This window comes from Macaca nemestrina, chromosome 3 (assembly GCF_043159975.1).
Source record: "Macaca nemestrina isolate mMacNem1 chromosome 3, mMacNem.hap1, whole genome shotgun sequence".
NCBI lineage: Eukaryota > Metazoa > Chordata > Mammalia > Primates > Cercopithecidae > Macaca > Macaca nemestrina.
The window spans coordinates 134,075,758-134,097,353 of NC_092127.1; the positions used below are offsets into that span (position 1 = coordinate 134,075,758).

At 36.9% G+C, this 21,596-nt stretch overlaps 1 protein-coding gene and 1 pseudogene across 7 annotated transcripts in view; one reads left to right on the forward strand and one right to left on the reverse strand.

The window, feature by feature from the left end:
• The window catches only part of LOC105477324 (solute carrier family 4 member 4), a 504,202-nt gene that overhangs the window by 351,217 nt on the left and 131,389 nt on the right, over window positions 1-21,596 (forward strand). For all 7 annotated transcript variants that reach the window (XM_011733788.3, XM_011733790.3, XM_011733791.3 and 4 more), the window contains one exon: window positions 17,019-17,176. In XM_011733788.3, coding sequence (XP_011732090.1) covers window positions 17,019-17,176 — 158 coding nt within the window. The remainder of the gene's footprint in view (window positions 1-17,018; window positions 17,177-21,596) is intronic.
• Window positions 10,891-14,369, reverse strand: LOC105477322 (L-lactate dehydrogenase A-like 6A; annotated as a pseudogene).

Here is a 21,596-nt window from a genome sequence, read left to right on the forward strand (position 1 = left end):
TCCAAAGGCCTAGCTAGAGTTCAGAGGCATAGGTGGAATTTTGGGACTTTCCATCTTAGATAGATGAATGAATATTTCAAGTCTACTTCTTTCAGGCATGGAGCAAGTGACCTGTATTTATATACAGTGGAGTTCATGACACAACAATGAAAGAGGAAAAGAACTTCTTATGAAAGCAAACAAATACCTAACTTACCTAGCACCTAGAACCTGCAGTTCTTGTTTTTCTTTAAATCTTTTTTAAAGTGCTGTTGTCTTTATTTGGCCTTCTCCTTTCCTTGTCTCTGTCCCACTTTATTTTATGCAGTTAAATACTATTAAATACTTTAAAACATGCTCATTAAACATTTTAAAGGTTATCTTTACAGAGCCCAAACCATCATAGATACTTAATTAACACTGTTTTGCTGTATTAAAGACTCCGATATTTCAGGAAAATAGGTTCTAAACTTTAGGTAGTAAAATCAGTTCCTCAGACATGTAAAGGTTTCACCATATAGTGAAGTGAATATTCAAGTCATGGCCTGGCCTTAGCCTTATGAGTTTGGTGAAGACCCTTACGCTTTTGAGACTTAATTTCCCTCATCTGTAAAATGGTGTAATAATACATTTCTTACAAGCTTGCTGTAAGAATTCCAGTAGCATAGTACATATGAAAGTGTTTTAAAAACTGTAAGTAGCTATATGCATACTGACAATTTTTTAAAAAAAATAATGTGAGACATTAAGAAAATGTGACTTGGAGATATTAACAAGTTGATTTTTAAACTAGGGCAGTACTTGAAATTTCATCCTGTTTAGGAAATCAGAACTAATGGATTGTACTTAATGTTATATTTAGTTTAATAGCCATTTGTAAATGTGCTGCTTTGCAGAATCATTTGCGTTAATGGTGGTGAGATGTCTATATTTGTAAGGAAAAATTGGAAAATCAAATTTTTACCCTTGGGATTGTTTTCGTTTTGAAGTAGAGTTTTTTTTTAGAAATGGAATAAACAAAAGTAGAAGAGTATTCAAAAAGTAAAAACATGTCACCAGAGCCTTTTGGCATCTTGTCTTATTTGATGATTTTGTCTGTACTCTTTCATATTTCATACGCACTGGAAATCTCTGCATTGTAACTATTAAGTTCCAAAAACATTAAAAGTGATTGTCTAAATTTTGGATTCTATGGGCTAACAAGCAATAGCTCTTTTTAGGCCTCTTAGATATTAGGCCAACGGTATGTAAATTTAGTCATTGGAAATATTCTTCTAAATCATACCTTTAAGATAGCCTGAAGGGCAATCAGCATTTCTGTTAACAACAAAACAAAAATATGTTTCTATTAATTTTTCCAGTGGTTTTCTTTTATCACACCAAAAGAGTCCTATCCCGTAAATTAGCCTAACAAACACTTAAATAATATCCTTATTTAACAGAAAAATTTAAAGGTATTTTTTATAGTGTAGTAGTCTAAGAATAAAAGGCAATAGCTGATTAAGTTTAGAGAACACTGAATCTTATCCCTTTTCTTCTTCTACCATTTCCTAGTTGGGCAACCATGCAAAGAAGCGAGATTTAGAAATGGAATGTTGAGGTGTGTTTAAGATGGTATTTGTCCAGGCTATTCAGGAACACCCAAACCCTGTCCTCAGCTCAACACTCTCTCCAAAAGATCATCGGAGAAATGTGTACACAGAGAAACAAAGACCAAGGTACCCTTTATTGTTGACTGAGGCTTTGTCTTCAAACCCAGAAGCAGGACACTGGTGAACTATGCAGAGCCTTCTGCTTTGTCTTCTAGCTGTGAATAGCCTTGCAGCAAAGCAAGCTGGTTGTACTAGGTCTGCTCTTTGTACTTGGAACCAAAATTGAATCATGGGTCTTCCTTCTCTTCTACAATGAAAGGCCAGAATATAGCTTTCAGTGGGAAAAACTCCTGTCTTGTATAAACCAAAAAGTATCTGAGACAAGTCTCAATCAATTTAGAAGTTTATTTTGCCTAGATTGAGGACATGCCTGTGACAGTGTGAGGAGGTCCTGACATGTGTCCAAAGTGGTCAGCTACAGCTTGGTTTTATACATTTTATACATAAGACATAAGTCAGTATATGTAAGATGTGCATTGGTTCAGTCCAGAAAGCCAGGACAACTCAAAGCAGGAGTGGAGGGTGGGGCGGGGAGATGGGCATCCAGGTCATAGATGGATTCCAAGATTTTCAGATTGGCAATTGGTTGAAAGAGTTTATCTAAAGACCTAGAATCCAGAGAAGAGAGTATCTGGGTTGAGATAAAGGGTTGTGGAGACCAAGTTTCTTCTTATGCAGATAAAACCTCCAGGTAGCAGGCTTCAGAGAGAATAGATTATAAATGTTTCTTAGCAGACTTAAAAAGGTGCCAGAAGATCAAGGAAAAGACCTGGAAAGGGAAAGGGATTCTCTATAGAATGCCAGTTATCCTCACAAGAGATAGCTTTGTAGGGCCGTTTCAAAATATGTCAAAGGAATATATTTTAGGGTAAAATACTTCAGTTTCTTTCAGGGCCTTCTATGTGCCATATGATACTATACTAGAGTAAGGCTGGAATTCTTTTATTCCTACAATAAAACTCTTTTATTGCTACAAAAAGTCTTAAGATCTCTGTTTCAATGTTAATGCTGGTCACTTGTGTATGAATTCAATGGGGAAGAGGGTATAATGAGGCGTGTCTTACCCTACCCTGACCCCACCCTTCCCATCATGGCCTGAACTAGTTTTTCAGGTTAACTTTGGAATGCCCTTGGCTGAGAGGAGGGGTCCATTTAGATGGCTGTGGGGCTTAGAATTTTTAGTTTACACTTGATAGTCGAAACAGAGCTGGTGTAGGATAATTGTCTTTAGAATTCAAAAAGTTCAGATAAGCCCCCTACTTCCCCATGTATGGAATAAGGGGGCTGCTCAAAGGTGTGGGGAGGGTGGAGATAGGAACAGCCTTCTATTAACCAAAGAAGCCAATTGTAGGCAATGTACTACTCTAGCCATCATGCTCTCAGATTTCCAGAGTTGGAGACTGTGTGCTCCCATAGATACATATCGTTCTTGGTAGGTGAAACCTATTTCAAAACTCTCCTAGTGATAAATTTTCACAAGGCTGTCTTTGATGGCTTCCTTCTACATCCCAGCCCTTGTTGGAGGCTAATTTTAACCTAAGAAAAATATAATTGCTAAGATTATATTATATTTATCTAAAGTAATGGAATATTAGGGTTTGGTTACCATTGGATGTTAAAGGTAGGAAGATACCAACTCAGACATAGCTTGGATGTGGTGTGTACATTTCTATAACTTCTAATCTTTATAAAAATCTTTAATGTATGAATTACGGCTGTAAAATATATTTTTAGTTTTTCACTGTCCTTTATTTCCCTTAAGGATTCCCTGCCAAGGGAGTGCTACATATATGTCGTATTTGCAGTGAAATAGCAATTTATTGAGAAATTCATTATAGTAGGTTTTATTAGAGTAAAACACACGTTGGGTGTGCATAGATAGATGCACAAATCATGTTTACTTGATGATTTTTCACAATGGGAACACACCTATATAATTGTCACTCAAATTATGAAACAGAACATGAGCAGTGTTATATATTTGTTTTTAAATTAATTAATTTCTTCTCTAGTTTTCATTTTCTTCCTTCTGCTTTCTTTGAATTTAATGTTCTGTTTTCTTATTTTTTGAGATAATTTATTTAGATCGTTAGACTTTAGCTTTTCTTTTTTTTAACATTGACAGTTAAGGGCATGAATGTTACTGAATGCATGTTTGCAGCTTCATTCTACAAGTTTTGATATGTCATGTGTTCATATTATGAGTAATACTGACTTTAACAAGCCAATGATACATATTATCTCTAGGACAAGTATATTGTTTTTAAAATAGATTCATTTAAATTCCTATTTTGAAATAAATATTTTAAAAATATGAAGTTATTTCAAAGTCTGTGTCTGATAACCACAGTATATAATTTTCCTTTAAGGTTATTTCTAATTTGTGTTTTTCCCCCCTCTTGGGATTCCAGTCATTTGATTTTGTCTTCTATTATGTCTAACAACTTCTGATTAAATGTCAGATATAAAATATCCATAGTAGAGATAATTTTTATACTCTAGATGATATTATCTTCCTTCGGAGATTATATCTTTTGCTTTTGGCTGGCATTTGGGTTAGGGGCAGGTCACCTTAATATTCAGCCTGGAATTAAGCTGATTGGAAGCTGAATATAGTTTACCAAGTACATAGGCTTACAACCATCCACACAGAATCTAAATCTTGGGATTCACAGTCTCAGAGATATCCGCCATGATAGTGAAATATAATTGGGCCTATGAAACAGACTCTGAGTAAACTTATCTAACCAGCCACATAGATGAAAATGTCAAGTCTGGTTTTTTTCTATTTAATTGTCTTACTGTAAGAGAAAGAAGTCAACTTGCTTCCTGTCTTCATGGCACTTTAATCATCCCATTAGAAAGAAAGTCCCATTGAATTTATCAAACTCTAATTCATGAAATTGGCCACATTCCCTGAGGTACAGAGAAGAGGAATAAATAGGCAGAGGCAGAAACCTGGTAAGGTGAGGGAACACTTTTTTCTACCTTAAGATTTAATATTGTTGTTTGCATATGGTAAATGAATAAATTCATACTCAGAGAGCATAAATACCTACTAAGATGCTGTTAGACCTGGGCTCTCCCTTACACTTCTGAGTTTCTTGAATCTTAAGGTTCTACAGTATGTAATTATTTTCTAATACTATTATTTTCAGTACTACCTAAAAGCCAGTCTCAGTGAGATTAAAATGTCGAGTGGCCATAAAAATGCTTCTTTTAGACCAAGACATTTTTGAGAATGAAAAGAGGTACTATTAGTCATTACACCAGGACAATAGTGTAAGCTGGGACTGTTATGGGCCAACTGGTAGGTATGGTGATCTTACTTTACTACCGATACAGATACCTTCTGCAATGGAAGGTCGTGGAATTGGGTGACATTGAATGATTTTGAGCTTACCACATGAGTTTGTTTGAAAAATAAGAGCTGAAAATACCCAAAGACAATGGAAGGGTGGGGGACAGGAGAAAATCAGCAGGAAGAAGAGAAAATAAGCTAAGAAGAAGAAATGAAGAGAGGAAAGAACAATGAGAATGCCAGAAATCAGTTCTTTGCCCAGGAAAACATGTGAATGTTAGCATGTGGACATGAGGCAGGGTAAATAGAAAACAGGTACAGATTTGAAGATTAAAATCATTCTCATAGAGTGGAAAAGATAATGTATAGAATGAGACAGCAATGGGTGTAAGCTTTGTAAAAAGAATGAGAAAGTATAATCAAGTTTAGATGATGTTATAATATCATTTATAGCAAGGACATTGAAGAGCCTACAGGATAACATTCTAGTAAATCAGATTTAAAGGACAAATCGTGAGTATTCCTGGTTATAAATAACACTTTATTATTGATGCAGTTATTTTAACACGTGCAGAAAAATGGCAGAGAAAAGGAGGTAGAGTTTAAATATCTGCCCAGTGACTGAGGAATACTATAATATCCTGGACCTACAGGTAATGCTGCAGGTCTGAGAGCAATGGTAAGGAAGCTAGGAGGACATAATATTAATCATATGATTATCCCACCCATATAGAAAACCTAAAATATGTAAACTGCTTTCATAGAAGGCAGAAGAATCCAAGACCTGAGTGGAGTGTGAAAGATTGAACTTTAAAAATAGCTGTGTGTGATGCATATTACTTGTGTATGAATAACTTTTCCATCATCACACAGAACTGTCATCTCAAGTTAAGTGACCTCTTATGCTAATACTGTGACAGCTGGGTGGTTGTTAGAAAACCACTCAGAAAATAAGAAAGGTTAAAAACATTGTAAGATAAAACATTTATAGCAGAAGGCAAAATATTACTTCTGAGTAACCATAGCATGACTATACTCTGGAAGAAAGAGTACAGGCTAGTGTGAAAGGAACCTGGAATGTAACATCTGGATTCACAGAGCTGATGTTAATAGCCTGGTAAAGACAAAAAGGTCACAAAATCAGTGAACTAGTCAAAGTATTTTTGAATAATTGTAGTACCGCAAGGTAGCCATTTAAAATTCGCTCCTCTGAAGCCTACGTTGGCTAAAGGAATTTTTTTTTTTTTCACTCTGTGTGTTCTTGTAGTTGACCGTGCATAAAGTCCAGGCTGGTTATTTTTTGAAGAAACAAGTTACTATCTATAAGAAATGAATGTTCAATTTTACCTTAGCAATTCAGTCCAGGTGTATTTATTGTGATTTCAACCTGATATGAAAGCCATATATTCTATTTTTGTTTTATCTTTTATTGTTCTTTATATTTCCTGGTCCTATTTACCTTTTTGTTTAATCTTTAAATTTTTTTCTAGTACTTTATTATTGTTCACAGTTTATTGTATAAGCCTAGAATTGGTTTTCATACTTTAGCCATTACTTTTCCTTTATCAGATATTATTGTACTTGGAAAAGATAACGTGTGAATCAGTGTTTGATAAACCAAAATTACGGGAGAGATTTTTAAACTTTGACTTAGAGAAGAACCTTTTTTGAACTCTGTCACTAGGTGTGATCGGTGTGTCTTGTGACCTCCCATTGCACAGTGTACTTTGCATATGGCATTTATGTTTCCTTTTTCATTGCAGCATTACAGGGTGTCTGTTTTCTACAGTGCCTTCCTATTACCAGGCTTTGAACATTGTAGGCACCCATAAAGTCTGAGGACAATTAAGTACACTTGAGAGTGGGATTAGATGGAAGATGAGAAAATTTCTGTCCAAAGCAGAATTTTCTATTCTGATTCTATATTATAATGTGCTATATTTATTTCCCCATGGGAGATAAAGCATTCCTAGGTATACTAAAGTTTCAAAAAAAAAAAAAAAATCTGTAGTATAGACAGTTGTTTAATTTCATTTAACCTGCTGTTCCTCACATTTATTTGACAAATATATTTTGTATCTGGGCTCTGCAGTAGACAGAAATGCACCTCAAATTAATTGAAGCCCAAAAGGAGATTTAGTGGCTTATGTAACTGGGAAGAATTCTTGGTGAGTTCACAGAACAGACAAGCTGCAGGATGTCACTGACTGAGACTGGAGACTCAACATTCTTTCTCTTCATCCATTTTCCTCTTTTGACTCTGCTGGTTTCATTTTGGGTGCTGACCCCACTCTTTCCTGGTGTGGATGGTCTTGTGCTCTTTCAACATGATGGGGAACAACCACAGCTGAAAGGGAACATGTTGATTTCTACACTTCTAGATATTGATTTTTCCAAAAGATTTGGTCCCTGTGATTGGCCTCCATCCTGTAGACCAATCACTCTTGTCAGGGGAGGAGTTTACTAAGATTGGCTATATCTAGGTCTTTTGTCCACATATGTGGCCTGGGTGGGATGTGTAGAAGCCACTTCTTTAAGAAGAGAGTTAGGAAGACTTGTTGGGAAGAGCAGAAATAATAGCCATCACTCATCATTCAACAAATATTTATTGAACCTGTTTCCTCAGCTCCTCAGGCACTTTTCTAGGCACTAGGGACATAACACTGAACAAAATAAATGAATATTCCTACCTTCAGGGAGATTACATTGCAGTGTAATAAAAAGGCAACATTCGAATAAAATGAATAAAAATGATAAGGAAAACAGTATGTTTGACTACAATAAGTACAAGGCAGATAAAATAAAGCAGAAGAGTAGAAGTATCTGTGGGGAGAAGGGAGTTGAAATTTTAGTGTGTCCAGGGAAAGCCTCTCTGATGAGAATGTAACAATTAATATCAGAAGGAAGTGAAGGAGGGAGCCCTGCATACATCCCATTCAGAGGACACAGCAGATATGAAGGACCTGGGGCAAGTGTGCCTGGTGTGTCTGAAGGAGGACATAGAGAGTAGAGTGTCGGCATGGAGAAGACCATGGAGGACACGGAGGGTAGAGCGTGGGCAGTAGGTTCCAGATTTAACCTTAAAAATCCTAACTTTTGGGGGCATTTGATGGTCTTCTGGTCTGATTTCTAGTGCTACAGAGTCCATTCCTTCATAATATTTATTACAGCTGGATTATGTGAGAGCAGCTGTTCAGGCACCACATATTTTTATTTTAGAATAGCTATTGGTTTCTCTTAGCTATTGCCTTAAAATATATACTCCTAATTTTTGAGTACAGATATAGTGATTGCAGTACTGGTAAAATGATTTATGGACGAATATAGTCAACTGTGAGATAATCTGCATGTGTTGTGAGCAACGTAGTTGCTGTGACAAATCCAGTCAGTAGGTTCCAGATTGAACCTTAAAATCCTTATTTCTTTGGGCATTTTATGGTCTTTTGGCCTGATTTTAGTGCTACAGAGTCCATTCCTTCATAATATTTATTACAACTGAATGATATGCAAAGCAACTGTTTGGTACCGTGGAGAATAAACTGCTCTTACCCTTGTGAAACTTGGGAAAAGACAATTTGGCAAAAATGTGATTCAGAAATGAGCACTTATGAAGTTTCCAGGGAATTGGGCTGAGATAGTAGAAAGTCTTGTGCTGAGCTCTAAAGGCTGTTTATAAAAGACAGACGTGAGGAAAAGGCAGTTTTTGATAAGAAGTGTAGGAGTGTAAGCATATAAAACAGAAGAGGATTATGATCAGGTCAGCTGCCTAACTCAAGCAAGGAGTCTGCTGGAGAAAATGGGAAGTGAAATCAGATTATTAGAGACCTTTGTGTCTGTGTTCATAATGGGAACTCTCTCTGGAGAGAGTTTGAGGAAGATTATTCTAGAAATGTTATGTCATGTGGGTTTGGGTCACTTGGCCATATTCCACACTCTGCTCTGTGTTATAGGGGACAATTTATAATTGCAACTTCCTTAGGTAATAATAACAGTCTTGGCAACTTGATGTTTTTTTAGACCCTTCCCATGGCTATTCTTTTCGTATCTGTAAGATGTAAAAAAGTTTTTTTTTAAATATTAGTATTTCTTGAAGGATTAATGGGAGAAACTTTGGAAAATTCCCTACGGCTTAGAAGTGATTTTGTTTGTAGCATGTAAGATATATATACCTTCTCTTTGCTTCTTTTTTTTCTTTTTCTTTTCTTGGTTTCCACTAAATTCTTAGCCCTAAGTTCCTTGCTTTTTTGCCTCACAGCTTTCTTCTTATATGAAGTGTCAAATTAAAAAAAAATCTATAAAAAACCTACAGAGGGTTATGGAGCTTAGGGATTAGTTCTCATGTCACTTGTTTTCCCTAATTAAGAACTCTGAAATGGAAGTTGAAAATGTTGGTATAACCTTTTTATTAATGGGGAAATGGGGTCATGCCTGCCACTTCCATCTCCACAACAATCCATTATATAAAATGTTAAGTTCACTGGTACTTTTGATTTGAAGGGAGGGACATTTATATTGGATAAGTATATATCAGAGGTCTGTGTCTTTTGGATGGTCTTCCAAAATTCTTATCTCCATTCTTCCATAATTGTTGAAATATTTTTATTAAGCTGTACTGCAGAATAACACCTATAAGATAAGCTTTCAAAGTGACTGTGTTAAGCAGCCTTCATTCTCCAAGAAAACCACTTTGTGCCTTCTTTTCTCAAAGTCCCACACAACTTCCTCCTTCTCACCATTAGCTCACTAGTACTGAACTGCAAAAATAAGTCCTCAGAAATCTGCGTCGTCGTCCCACCAAATCTCCCAATCTCCCCCGTTAGTCCCATCTAGTCTGCTTTCCCTGGTTAGGACTGATAAACTCTGTGTGTTCCCATCTGTAACTAACTTTTCTACCTGTGATGTGGATATTGTCTCTTTTCAGTAGTTTAAAGATGCTTAAACTGCTTCTGCACTTATCCCCTATCTCTCCTGCAGCATTCATCTGTCTCTACTAGATCATTCTCACTTACATTCCAAAAGTGCTGTAATATCTCCCATTAGAAAAAAGAAATCTGTAAACTTCTTTAAATTTCTTGTGGATTCTGGATATTAGCCCCTTGTCAGATGGATAGATTGCAAAAAATTTCTCCCATTTTGTAGGCTGTCTGTGCACTCTGGTGATAGTTTCTTTTGCTCTGCAGAAGCTCTTTAGTTTAATTCGATCCCATTTATCAATTTTGGCTTTTGTTGCCATTGCTTTTGGTGTTTTTAGTCAAGAAGTCTTTAGCTGAGAGTCGGGAGGAACTTCTCTAAGACTCAGGAATTCTACTTTTAGTTATACATATTAAACAAGCTCAAATATTGAGGTCATAAGGAAAATATTATAAGGTGTTCATTGCAACACTGCAGAAATATTTATAACTGCCAAATAGTAGGATGTATAAGTTGTGATATATTTATACAGTGAAGTAGTATGCAGCCCTTAAAATGAATATAGTAGAGCTACTTTCATCAGTGTGGATTTCTCTCAAAAGCATAATGTTGAATTCAAAAAGCAAGGTAAAGAATGATGCATTGAGTATGATACTATTTATAAAGAGCTTAAATGCCTGAGAAATAATACTATATCACATGTATGCCCATACACAAGTATAATACATTTTACATAAGAATTATAAACACTGGTTTTAGAACCCTAGGGAAAAAGTGAAGGAAATGGAGTTGGAATGTACTCAATTGTAGTTGTGGGATGTTTTTTCTTTAAAAATGAAGATTGAAACAAACATGACATAAGGGTAAGATCTGATAAAGTTGAGTGGTTGATACACAGGAATTTGTTATTACATACTCTATTTCGCAGGTACTTTTGAAATTTTTTTCAGGTAAAAAGTATAAAACTAATACAACAATTTTAAAAATAAAATGATTGCTACCAAAACACAGCAACAACAACAAAAAAAACCCTTCAGACTGGTAGCTTTAAACAATTTTAAAGCTTGAGCTCCTTCTAAATTCACAAAGTCTTTCAGCACTCTTTTTCAACTGGGCCTCCTCTTCAGAGGTTAGCTTGATCTTTATAAGATCTGTAATACTGTTCTGTCCCAGGATACAAGGAATGCTAAGGAATATTACTTCATTTATCCCATAAAAGCCCTTAATTATGGTGGAAACTGGATGCACCCTCCTAAGATTATTCAAAGAGGAAGTCAAATTGTCTCTGTTTGCAGATGACATGATTATATATTTAGAAAACCCCATCGTCTCAGCCCCAAATCTCCTTAAGCTGATAAGCAACTTGAGCAAAATCTCAGGAGACAAAATCAATGTGCAAAAATCACAAGCATTCCTATACAACAATAATAGACAAACAGAGAGCCAAATCATGAGTGAAATTTCATTCACAATTGCTACAAAGAGAATAAAATACCCAGGAATACAACTGACAAGGGATTTGAAGGGCCTCTTCAAGGAGAACTACAAACCACTGCTCAACAAAATAAGAGAGGACATAAGCAAATGGAAAAATATTCCATGCTCATGGATAGGAATAATCAATATTGTGAAAATTTGGCCATACTGCCCAAAGTAGATTCAATGCTCTTCCCATCGAATTACCATTGAATTTCTTCATAGAATTGGAAAAAACTACTTTAAATTTCATATGGAACCACATAGTCAAGACAATCCTAAGCAAAAAGAACAAAGCTGGAGGCATCACGCTACCTGACTTCAAACTATACTACAAGGCTACAGGGACCAAAACAGCATGGTACTGGTACCAAAACAGATATATAGACCAATGAAACAGAACAGAGGCCTCAGAAATAACACCACACATCTACAACCATCTGATCTTTGACAAACCTGACAAAAACAAGCAATGGGGAAAGGATTCCCTATTTAATAAATGGTGTTGGGAAAACTGGGTAGCCATATGCAGGAAACTGAAACTAGATCCCTTCCTTACACCTTATACAAGAATTAACTCAAGATGGATTAAAGACTTAGATGTAAGACCTAAAACCATAAAAACCCTAGAAGAAAACCTAGGCAATACCATTCAGTACATAGGCATAGGCAAAGACTTCATGACTAAAACACCAAAAGCAATGGCAACAAAAGCCAAAATTGACAAATGGGATCTAATTAAACTAAAGAGCTTCTGCACAGCAAAATAAACTATTATCAGAGTGAACAGGCAACCTACAGAATGGGAGAAAATTTTTGCAATGTATCTGTCAAAGGGCTAATATGCAGAATCTACAAAGAACTTAAACAAATTTACAAGAAAAAAACAAACTACCCCATCAAAAAGTGGGCAAAGGATATGAACAGACACTTCTCAAAAGAAGACATCTATGCAGCCAACAAACATATGAAAAAAAGCTCATCATCACTGTTCATTAGAGAAATGCAAATCAAAACCACAATAAGATACCATCTCACACCAGTTAGAATGGCGATCATTAAAAAGTCAGGAAACAACAGGTGCTGGAGAGGATGTGGAGAAATAGGAATGCTTTTACACTGTTGGTGGGAGTGTAAATTAGTTCAACCATTGTGGAAGACAATGTGGCAATCCCTCAAGGATCTTGAACTAGAAATACCATTTGACCCAGCAATCCCATTATTGGGTATGTACCCAAAGGATTATAAATCAATCTCCTATAAAGACACATGCACATGTATGTTTATTGCGGCACTGTTCACAATAGCAAGAACTGGGAACCAATCCAAATGCCCATAAATGATAGACTGGATAAAGAAAATGTGGCACATATACACCATGGAATACTATGCAGCCATAAAAAACGATGAGTTCATGTCCTTTGCAGGGACATGGATGAAGCTGGAAATCATCATTCTCAGCAAAGTAGCGGAAGAACAGAAAACCAGTTACTGCATGTTCTCACTCATAAGTGGGAGTTGAACAATGAGAACACATGGACACAGGGAGGGGAACATCATACACCGGGGCCTAATAGGGGGTCAGGGGTTATGGGAGGGGTAGTATTAGGAGAAATACCTCATGTAGATGACGGGTTGATGGGTGCAGCAAACCACCATAGCAGGTGTATACCTATGTAACAAACCTACGCGTTCTACACATGTACCCCAGAAATTAAAGTATATAAAAAATATTTTGCACTAACCTAATAGAAGACTATTGACTAGATTAACCAGCTCATGCAATGTGAATTATTGACCAGTATGAAACAGAGACCAAAGTCAGTGCTGGCTACTACTTAGGAGATGCAAAGATAATTCCTCTGATGGACTTCTAGATTCATTTCATTGCTCAATGACTTAGAGATAATTAATTCTCAAAAATATTCATTTGAAATAAATTCTGACAAGTTATCCATAATCCTTCCAGAATTCACTAATAAATCAAATGCACCTTTTTTTTCCTTGTAACTTCCCATTGACAATGTCATGTCATTAAAACCGAGGCTATGTGTGGTTGCTCTTTCCCACTGCAGTGAAAGACATCTCAATGGGAAATGAGTTTGCCTATTAAAAAATGTTCGTTGTTGTTTTCTATTTCAAAAAAAAAAGATTATTCAAAATAATTTCTGTTAAATCAGCTACAGATAGGCCAATGGCCCAATTAGTACACCTTTCGTTTTAGTACACCTCATAGCCACAGGTAATCACTTCTTTGTGGACTTTTCCCCATTGTTCAGGATCTTTATCAGTTCCTGTATCTGAATTCAGATCCTTCAGAGGGACGCCGGCAATACTGACTTCACTCCACACAGAAACACTTGAGTCCTCATGCTCTCCAAGAATCCACCTATGACAGCTTTCAGAGTGGGTATCAAGCCTTTGCCCAGTGAAGAAACGTAAAGGGGGAGTGTCCAGATTACAGCCAATTCCAGTAACACGGTTTTGGGGAAATGCACTCAATTTCCAGGATACATAAGTTACAATATCCACTAAATTAGAAACTAGTATCAGTTTGTGGTGGCGATTGTATTGGGTAATACTGGAAATAATTACTTTAAAAATGGTCACATTTCATTGAACTATATCAAGGCGTGTTTCTCCTGTTGCTGGTACACCTGCTGTAATAATGACTAGGTTGGACTTTGCAGTGACACTGTAATCTTTGCTGGAAACAATGTTTGGCATTTTTATGAAAGGGCTGCCATGTTGAAGATCCATTGTCTCACCCTTCAATTTGCCTTCGTCAGCATCCACAAAGGCAAGTTTATCACCCAAACCTTCTAATAAGATGCTGAGAGCACAGGCCATGCCAACTGATCCAGTTCCTATAATGGAGATCTTACTGGGATGAGCGGCCCCCTCCAAAGTGAAATTCTTGGCAAGTTCACGCTTGGCAGTCACCATCTTGGAAATGGGAGTGAAGGCCCAGCCGCCCCCCGACAAAGGAAATGAGCTCCTGCAGCACCTATTCTCTCGCTGGTGGGCAGTACTCCTGCAGCCCAGCTCATGGTCGGTAGCTCACGCAAGAAGCAGATCGAGGAAAGCAGTGGCAGAAATCTTGAGGTGCGGAAGAAACCGTGAGGGTTTGAAGGCGCCCTCGCCCTCTGCTACTGCGGCTGTGCAAGGCCACTCCCAGCTCGTGCAGGGCTCACAGAGACCTGGCCCCTTAATATGTTGTTTTTGGTTTTACAAATATGTGATATTTTTTACACCATTAAGACAGTTCCGAAAAAATGGATTGTGATCATTAAGGCTAAAAGTAATTTTAACTTTGCCTTTCAAAGTGCCATATTTTGTTGCTTAGAGAAGCGTTGCACCTTTGCAGTTATTTTTGTCATGGTGCTCAAACATGCTGAAACTAAGTAGGATAGATGCAAAGAGAAAGAGATGAGAGTTCTAATCTCCACTCCACACTTGGACTTTAAGAAGTTTGACTATGTGAGCTTCTTTTAAAAAGTCAGTATTACAATATGATAATAAGATTTGTCCTAACTACTTTATAAGGTTCCTGTGAGAAAGTCAGGGTGAAAAGTCTATGGAGCTTTAAAAAGAGTATTGTAACTATTTGACAAACTATGTCATTGAGTCAGTGACAAAACCAAGTCTTATGATTTTTCCTTCTTCATGAAAATGATGCATTAAAATTAAAGAAATAAAAGCTTAGAAGTCCTCAATTATCTGCTTTTTTGAAGATAAGATAGTCATGGATAAATGAAATCAATCGATAACTAGTAATGTTTAGATAATCTCAAATCCTTCTACTAGAACTGTAGTAACATTTATTCAAAATCTAATGTCTACCTCTTTCCCCAATCACCATCTCCTTTATAATTAAAAAGTGAGGACTATGAAAAACAAAAAGGCTTAACCCATGAATTAAAATGATATTTCTCTATCATATATATAAAATGATATACTGAAATTTTGCCTTACAACTTTTTAAACTACATTTTCTTTAAGTTGGCAAGTCTTAATATGTGTTTACCTATTTATATTATCCCAAATAAGAAATTTGATGGAATCTTTTCACTTCTCAACCAGTTGTTTAATATTTGGTACCAAGATGCGTTCTATTTGTAAATATAATAGTTCTATCTCAAAAAAGAAAGAAAGAAAGAAATCTATTTTATTCCCTCCTCCCCTAACTTCCTCATTTTCTCAGCTTTACTTGGTAGCAACATTTCTCAAAACAATTATCTTTACTCTCTGGTGTCCACTGTAACTGCTCCTGTCAAGATCCCGAGCCAGGCGCGGTGGCTCACGCCTGTAATCCCAGCACTTTGGGAGGCTGAGGCGGGTGGATCCCAAGGTCAGGAGTTCGAGACCATTCTGGCCAATATGGTGAAACTCTGTCTCTACTAAAAATAAAAAAAAATTAGCCAGGCATGGTGTCATGTTCCTGTAGTCCCAGCTACTCGGGAGGCTGAGGCAGAAGAATCACTTGAACGCGGGAGGCAGAGGTTGCCGAGAGCCGAGATCGCGCCACTGCGCCACTGCTCTCCAACCTGGGAGACAGAGCAAGACTCCATCTCAATTAAAAAAAAAAAAGAAAAAAAAAATCTCCAGCACCTCCATCTTGCCAAATTCATTGGTCCATTCTTAGCTGCCATCTTACCTGAACCTTCAGCAGCCTGTGATTTAACTGATTCACTCTCCTTATTGAGCTGTTTCTTCACTTGGCTACTGTTGAAGTCCTGGTTTTCTTCTCGTTTTTCAGTGTTCTCTGCCTATATATTCTCCTATTCCTATAAAAGTTAGGGTGACCCAAGACTTATCTCTTACCCCTCTTCTCTGTCTACACTCACACCCAGGATTGTGCCATCCTGTCTTATGGTACCAAATACTGTTTACATGGTGATGTCTCCCAAATTTACGTCTTCCTGCACCGTCTTTCTCCTTGGGCTTTTGGTAGGTAATTCTTGCCTAAAACTTCCAAAGCTCCTTATTGTGGCCTATCGGGTCCTACAGTCGGATTCACCCCTTACGTATGCAACTTCTTTACCTGCTGTTTTCTCTCCTTTGCTCCTTCAGTTTCCATCACACTGGGCTTCTTACTTTTCCTATAACTGCCAAGCAGCTTCTTGTCACAAAGTCTTTGTATTTCCCATTCTTTTGGCCTAGAATGTTCTTTCCTCTGATTGTTGCATAGCTTGTATCTTTACTCCAGTGTCAAATGTATTTCTTCAGAGGCCTTCCCCTATCACTCTGTCTAAAATAGTACCTTTTTTACTTGTTTTATTTTTTTTCTTAGTATTTATCAGCACTTTATATTTTATTTTTCCCCTGTGGTAATATGAGTCTAGGAGGGCATGTAATTAGTCTATCCACCCCTGTTTCCCTAAGGCTTATAGCATTGCCTGGCTTATAGTAGATTTTCAGCAAGTTTTCGTTGAGTGAATGAATATGTAAATGAATGGAGTTGTATGATACATTGTTTTATATGTAAACCGTGTGATTATTCCCTCAATATTTTTGAATCCAAGGTATAGATAAATGTATACTATAATAGAATGTTTAAACATAATATAAAAGTGGCTAGCTAGAACATGTTGCATGTAAATTTGTAAAAAGGAATTTCCTATGAGTGATACATGCGAAGGCTCTTTTTGTTCCCTTCTCTGGAAGTAAATTGTGTTTCCTTGGTTCTTCTCATGCAGCTGAAGAATAAGTTCATGAAAAAATTGCCACGTGATGCAGAAGCTTCCAACGTGCTTGTTGGGGAGGTTGACTTTTTGGATACTCCTTTCATTGCCTTTGTTAGGCTACAGCAGGCTGTCATGCTGGGTGCCCTGACTGAAGTTCCTGTGCCCACAAGGTAAGCTGCTCTCCTATCTGCTGGGCTCTACAATGTGCTAATAGGGTTATCTCCTCCCACTCAGGCTGGAGAATCAATAGAATGAGGAAATATTTCGTGCAAACACATTGGAGACATTTAACTTTAAATAATGACTGACTTTTATACTATCAAATTTATTGGCACTTATATAATAATAAAATAGCAATTATAATAGTTTATTGGGCAATGTACTAGGTTTTTCTTATGGATTATTCTACTTAATCCTTATAATAATCTTTTAAGGGACAAATTGTAGTTATCTGGTTTTTACAGATGAAGAAAGGTCTACGAATTTAAGTAACTTGTCCGAGGTCATACAGTTAGTAAATGGTTCAGAGGTCATAGTTGCTTTCATTTACTCTGTTTTATCAGATAATTGGTAGTGGGTTTATATACACACACATATATATGTTAAAATCATCAAGCCGTATACTTAAATTTGTGTACTTCACTATTATGTTTTGTTGCAAATTTTTATTTTGAAGTGAAGTATGTTAATGTTATCATAATCACGTACTCATTTCACTGCATAGTACCTGAGAAGTTATCCTCTTCATCTACCTCTGAAACTGAGCTCCACAGAGTTATGAAGCTTGACTTGGGAGTGCAATCAGTTGACTAGAAGTTAATGTTTCACTTAAATTTGTGCTGCAGACAGTTTAAAGAAAACTTGTAGTCTTTAGATTGACAGAAAATTGTCATGAGTAGGACTTTTTTGTGGTTTGGGGCAGGGGAGTTGTTTTCTGTGGGTTTCAGGGCAAGGACAGGTGAATTTCCTTTAGGTTTCCTCATGTGAGCAGGAAGGGCTGTGAATCCTCCTCAGTGAAACATGGATCCTCCTCAGCTCCGATGGTCTGAGCATGATTAACCAACAGTGTAAAGAGGCTCAAGATTTCTTTAGAGCATGGTTAGGAGGAAAATTAAAAGAAAATTTTCTCTAGGCCTCTCAATTCATAGATTGCAGGCCATTCTTCCTCATCATACAGGTATTTTTTCAACCCATTTATATATTTCTTAGACACTTAAAATAGGAATGATACATAGGGCTGTGACTGGACAAATAGTAGTAGGAAAGAGATGATCATAGCTTATTCACTTAATAGGATTATGATGATTTGTGTTTTCTGTAACATAGCTTTTTGCTTGAAGACATTCCAACAGAGCCTTGTGGTTCTATCTGTGCAGTCACCTGGTGAACAGCTGACTCAGATAATGGCTGAAGTCCAGCTCTGTGCCCTATGGCTTTATTTATGTCTCTCTGGACTAACTTTACTAGGGGTTGAAAGAAAAATCATGCTGAGAAGTGTTAAAGAAAATTACTCTTGGCTTTTCATTTTTATTACCATTTTTCTTCAGAAGGTACAAATAAAAAATATTTTAAAAGGCTTTTTATTTAACAAAATATGCATGCATTGAGTGGCAAATCATGACCATTTTTGTGTTCTGCTTATCATTTACTTCTGTCTGCTCACTGACTTTTTTCTTTTATACTGGATGGTAGGGCTAGTGTAGAGGTAAAATACAGCGTCACTTAAATTAGCAAAAGGAGCCAGGCAATTCAAGTCAATGTAATTCAGTAATATTATGTAACTATTTCAGGGCAATAATCTGAACAATATATCCTTGTATGTTAACATTTTTCAAGGAAATAGTTTCATTCATTTGCTGTCCTCTAAACTGGTACAAGCCATAATCACTAAGTAGGGAGTCTCATTAGTATTTTTTGTGTAGGTAATGTGGGGCCATTTACAGTGTCTGCATCCTGTGAAATCCAATAAAGGAAATCCCACAAGGAATGTGGTAGGCATTATGAAGGACTGCATCTACATTTCATGATGTGTTTTCATGTGCTTGCTACTGTATTGTACTGAAAGGAAACCTGAAACATCTGTGTTTGCACATATCTTTTTGTGGTCATTTTCCCTTTTAAAGGTGTAGGAAAGTTATGTTGCCATTATTAATGATTATTACTATTGCTAATAAACAGCATTATCACCATGCACCTTCTAGGAAATATGGCTCTAGCAGCTCTCATTTCTTGTGTAGAGTTCACCAATTTCACTATTTACTCTGTTACTTGCTTGATCTGTTTTAGCCTCCACTTACAGCTGGATGACTATCAGCTGGGTGGATGTCTATATATGTAGGGGCCCCTCTTGCCATTCATGTGAAAGGAAACAAACCCTGTTCTTTGATCTTTAGTGACTTGATAGGATATGTTTATGATTTTCCTAGTATCTTACAGGCACTTTGCTTGCTGTCATCTTATGTCTGTCCACAGAGGCCACTTCTCTCTCTCTCTCTCTCTCTATATATATATATATATATATATTTTTTTTTGGGGGGGGTGGGATGGAGTCTTGCTCTGTCACCCAGGCTGGAGTGCAGTGGCGTGATCTCAGCTCACTGCAACTCCCGCCTCCCTGGTTCAAGCAATTCTCCTGCCTCAACCTCCTGAGCAACTGGGTTTACAGGTGCGGGCCACCACACCCAGCTAATTTTTGTATTTTTGTAGAGACGGGGTTTCACCATGTTGGCCAGACTGTTCTCAAACTCCTGACCTCAAGTTATCCACCTGCCTCAGCCTCCCAAAGTGCTGGGATTACAGGTGTGAGCCACCGCACCCAGCTTCATTCATATTTTTGAGCTATATAGGGGATGTATGTTCTTCTTCTTATACCATTTTACAGTTGAGAGATGAAGGCAAAGGGAAGATTCAGCATCAGTGCTGGGAATAGAACTTTAAATAGATTTCTGAATCTGAGGCAAGAGTTTTAGGGAGAGCCTAGGGAGATTCTAGAAAGGATTGGAACAAAATGTTTTAGGGTTCTCTTAGAAAGAAGAATAAAAACCCTAGTTTGTGCTTTTCTGATCTTGATTTGCACATGTAATGCAATTGGTTGTTAAGTAAGCTCCAGACTGTTAAAAATTTAAAATGTTTACCTTCTTAGTAGCACTGTAAGATTTTATATATATATATGTGTGTGTGTGTGTGTGTGTGTGTATATGTTACAAGTAATTATTTATGTTAAAGAAGTAGTTTGTGATTGTCAAAACCATTAAAAACACTTAGAGGGATTGGGATGGAGGTCCTGCTAGTTCAATTTTGTCATATCCACCAGTTTAATTGCTAGCTGCTATTAGTATTTACCGCATGTAATGCAGTTGGTTATGGTGGGTTTGTGGTCCTCATGAATCCATTATGGAAGCCACAGTTTAGCCACATTTTCCAAAGCTGATAAAGATGAATAATGGGTTATTGAATTCACAGTTGTTTTCAGAGAAGGATATAAAGGATTGGTACATGCTGAGTTTATGCTAGAAATAGCTGTGATGTATCAGGAAAGAGGGGGATGCATATCTTTTCCGAAAACATCAAGTGGTTTAGGAAGGCTAGCTCCTTTTCTCATATGATGCTCTGTTTCTGCCTATAATTATTTTGTGAATGTGAGTATAGGCCATTGGTTCCGGACACAGATTATTTGGTTAATATTTCCTTTTGTCGTGGAGAATGCTGGAGGCATCCTCTGCAGGCATAATTAACTATATGAAAAAGCTCAGAAAAGTAGAAAAGGGCCTCATGAAGATTCTTCAGATAACTAGACGGTGTTAAAAATTGTAACTCTGACTTATTTCTATTTATGAGTGAATAAAAAGAACTTGGTAACATAATTTTTTTTCCCAAGCTGTCAAAGTAGGCTGTGCCCTTGCAGTCACACAAATGTGATGTTTACTCTAATTTGTTAATAAAGAAAAAAGCTTCTGGATAAAAATAACATCTGTCCATTGACAAAAAACAGCTTGGGTCATGAAAGGAGTTTTCAGTACATTATAAAAGCCGAGTTTGACAGGATGTACTTCAATCATAAAAGTTGTAACAGCTTTTGCTTCTTTGAAGGTTAAAGGAGAGAAAACATATTTCAGGCAGAGGGAACTTCGACTTGCTGGATTGTTTTGTGTTCAGTTTTCTCAGGTTTCTCATCCCATTTCAATAATGAGGTCCAGATTAGAAGCTTCTTAAGGGTCTCAACTCCTCCAGATGACATTTTGGCTGGAGGTTATGTTTCCTGCTGCTTATGAATGCTTGGATTCTCTCTACGTGTCATTTTAAGGAGGCAGATTTACTGAATTATTCCTGATTGGAGTAATGTGAACATTTTAACTGGTATATCCACCGTGTTGGTTTGGCACTTGGTGTTATTCCATTAATGAAGAAATACCTTCTTTAAAACATAAAAATTGCATTACCCAGGAAAAAGGAATACTACTTTTATATCTGTGTTACTAAACCAATATAATTCTCATATACTGGGTTTATTGCTGTCGTGTAGACACCATTGATCTGCTGCTTCCTTTCATTCTTTGACTGGTTCTATTTAGCAGAGAATAAAGAGTAAAT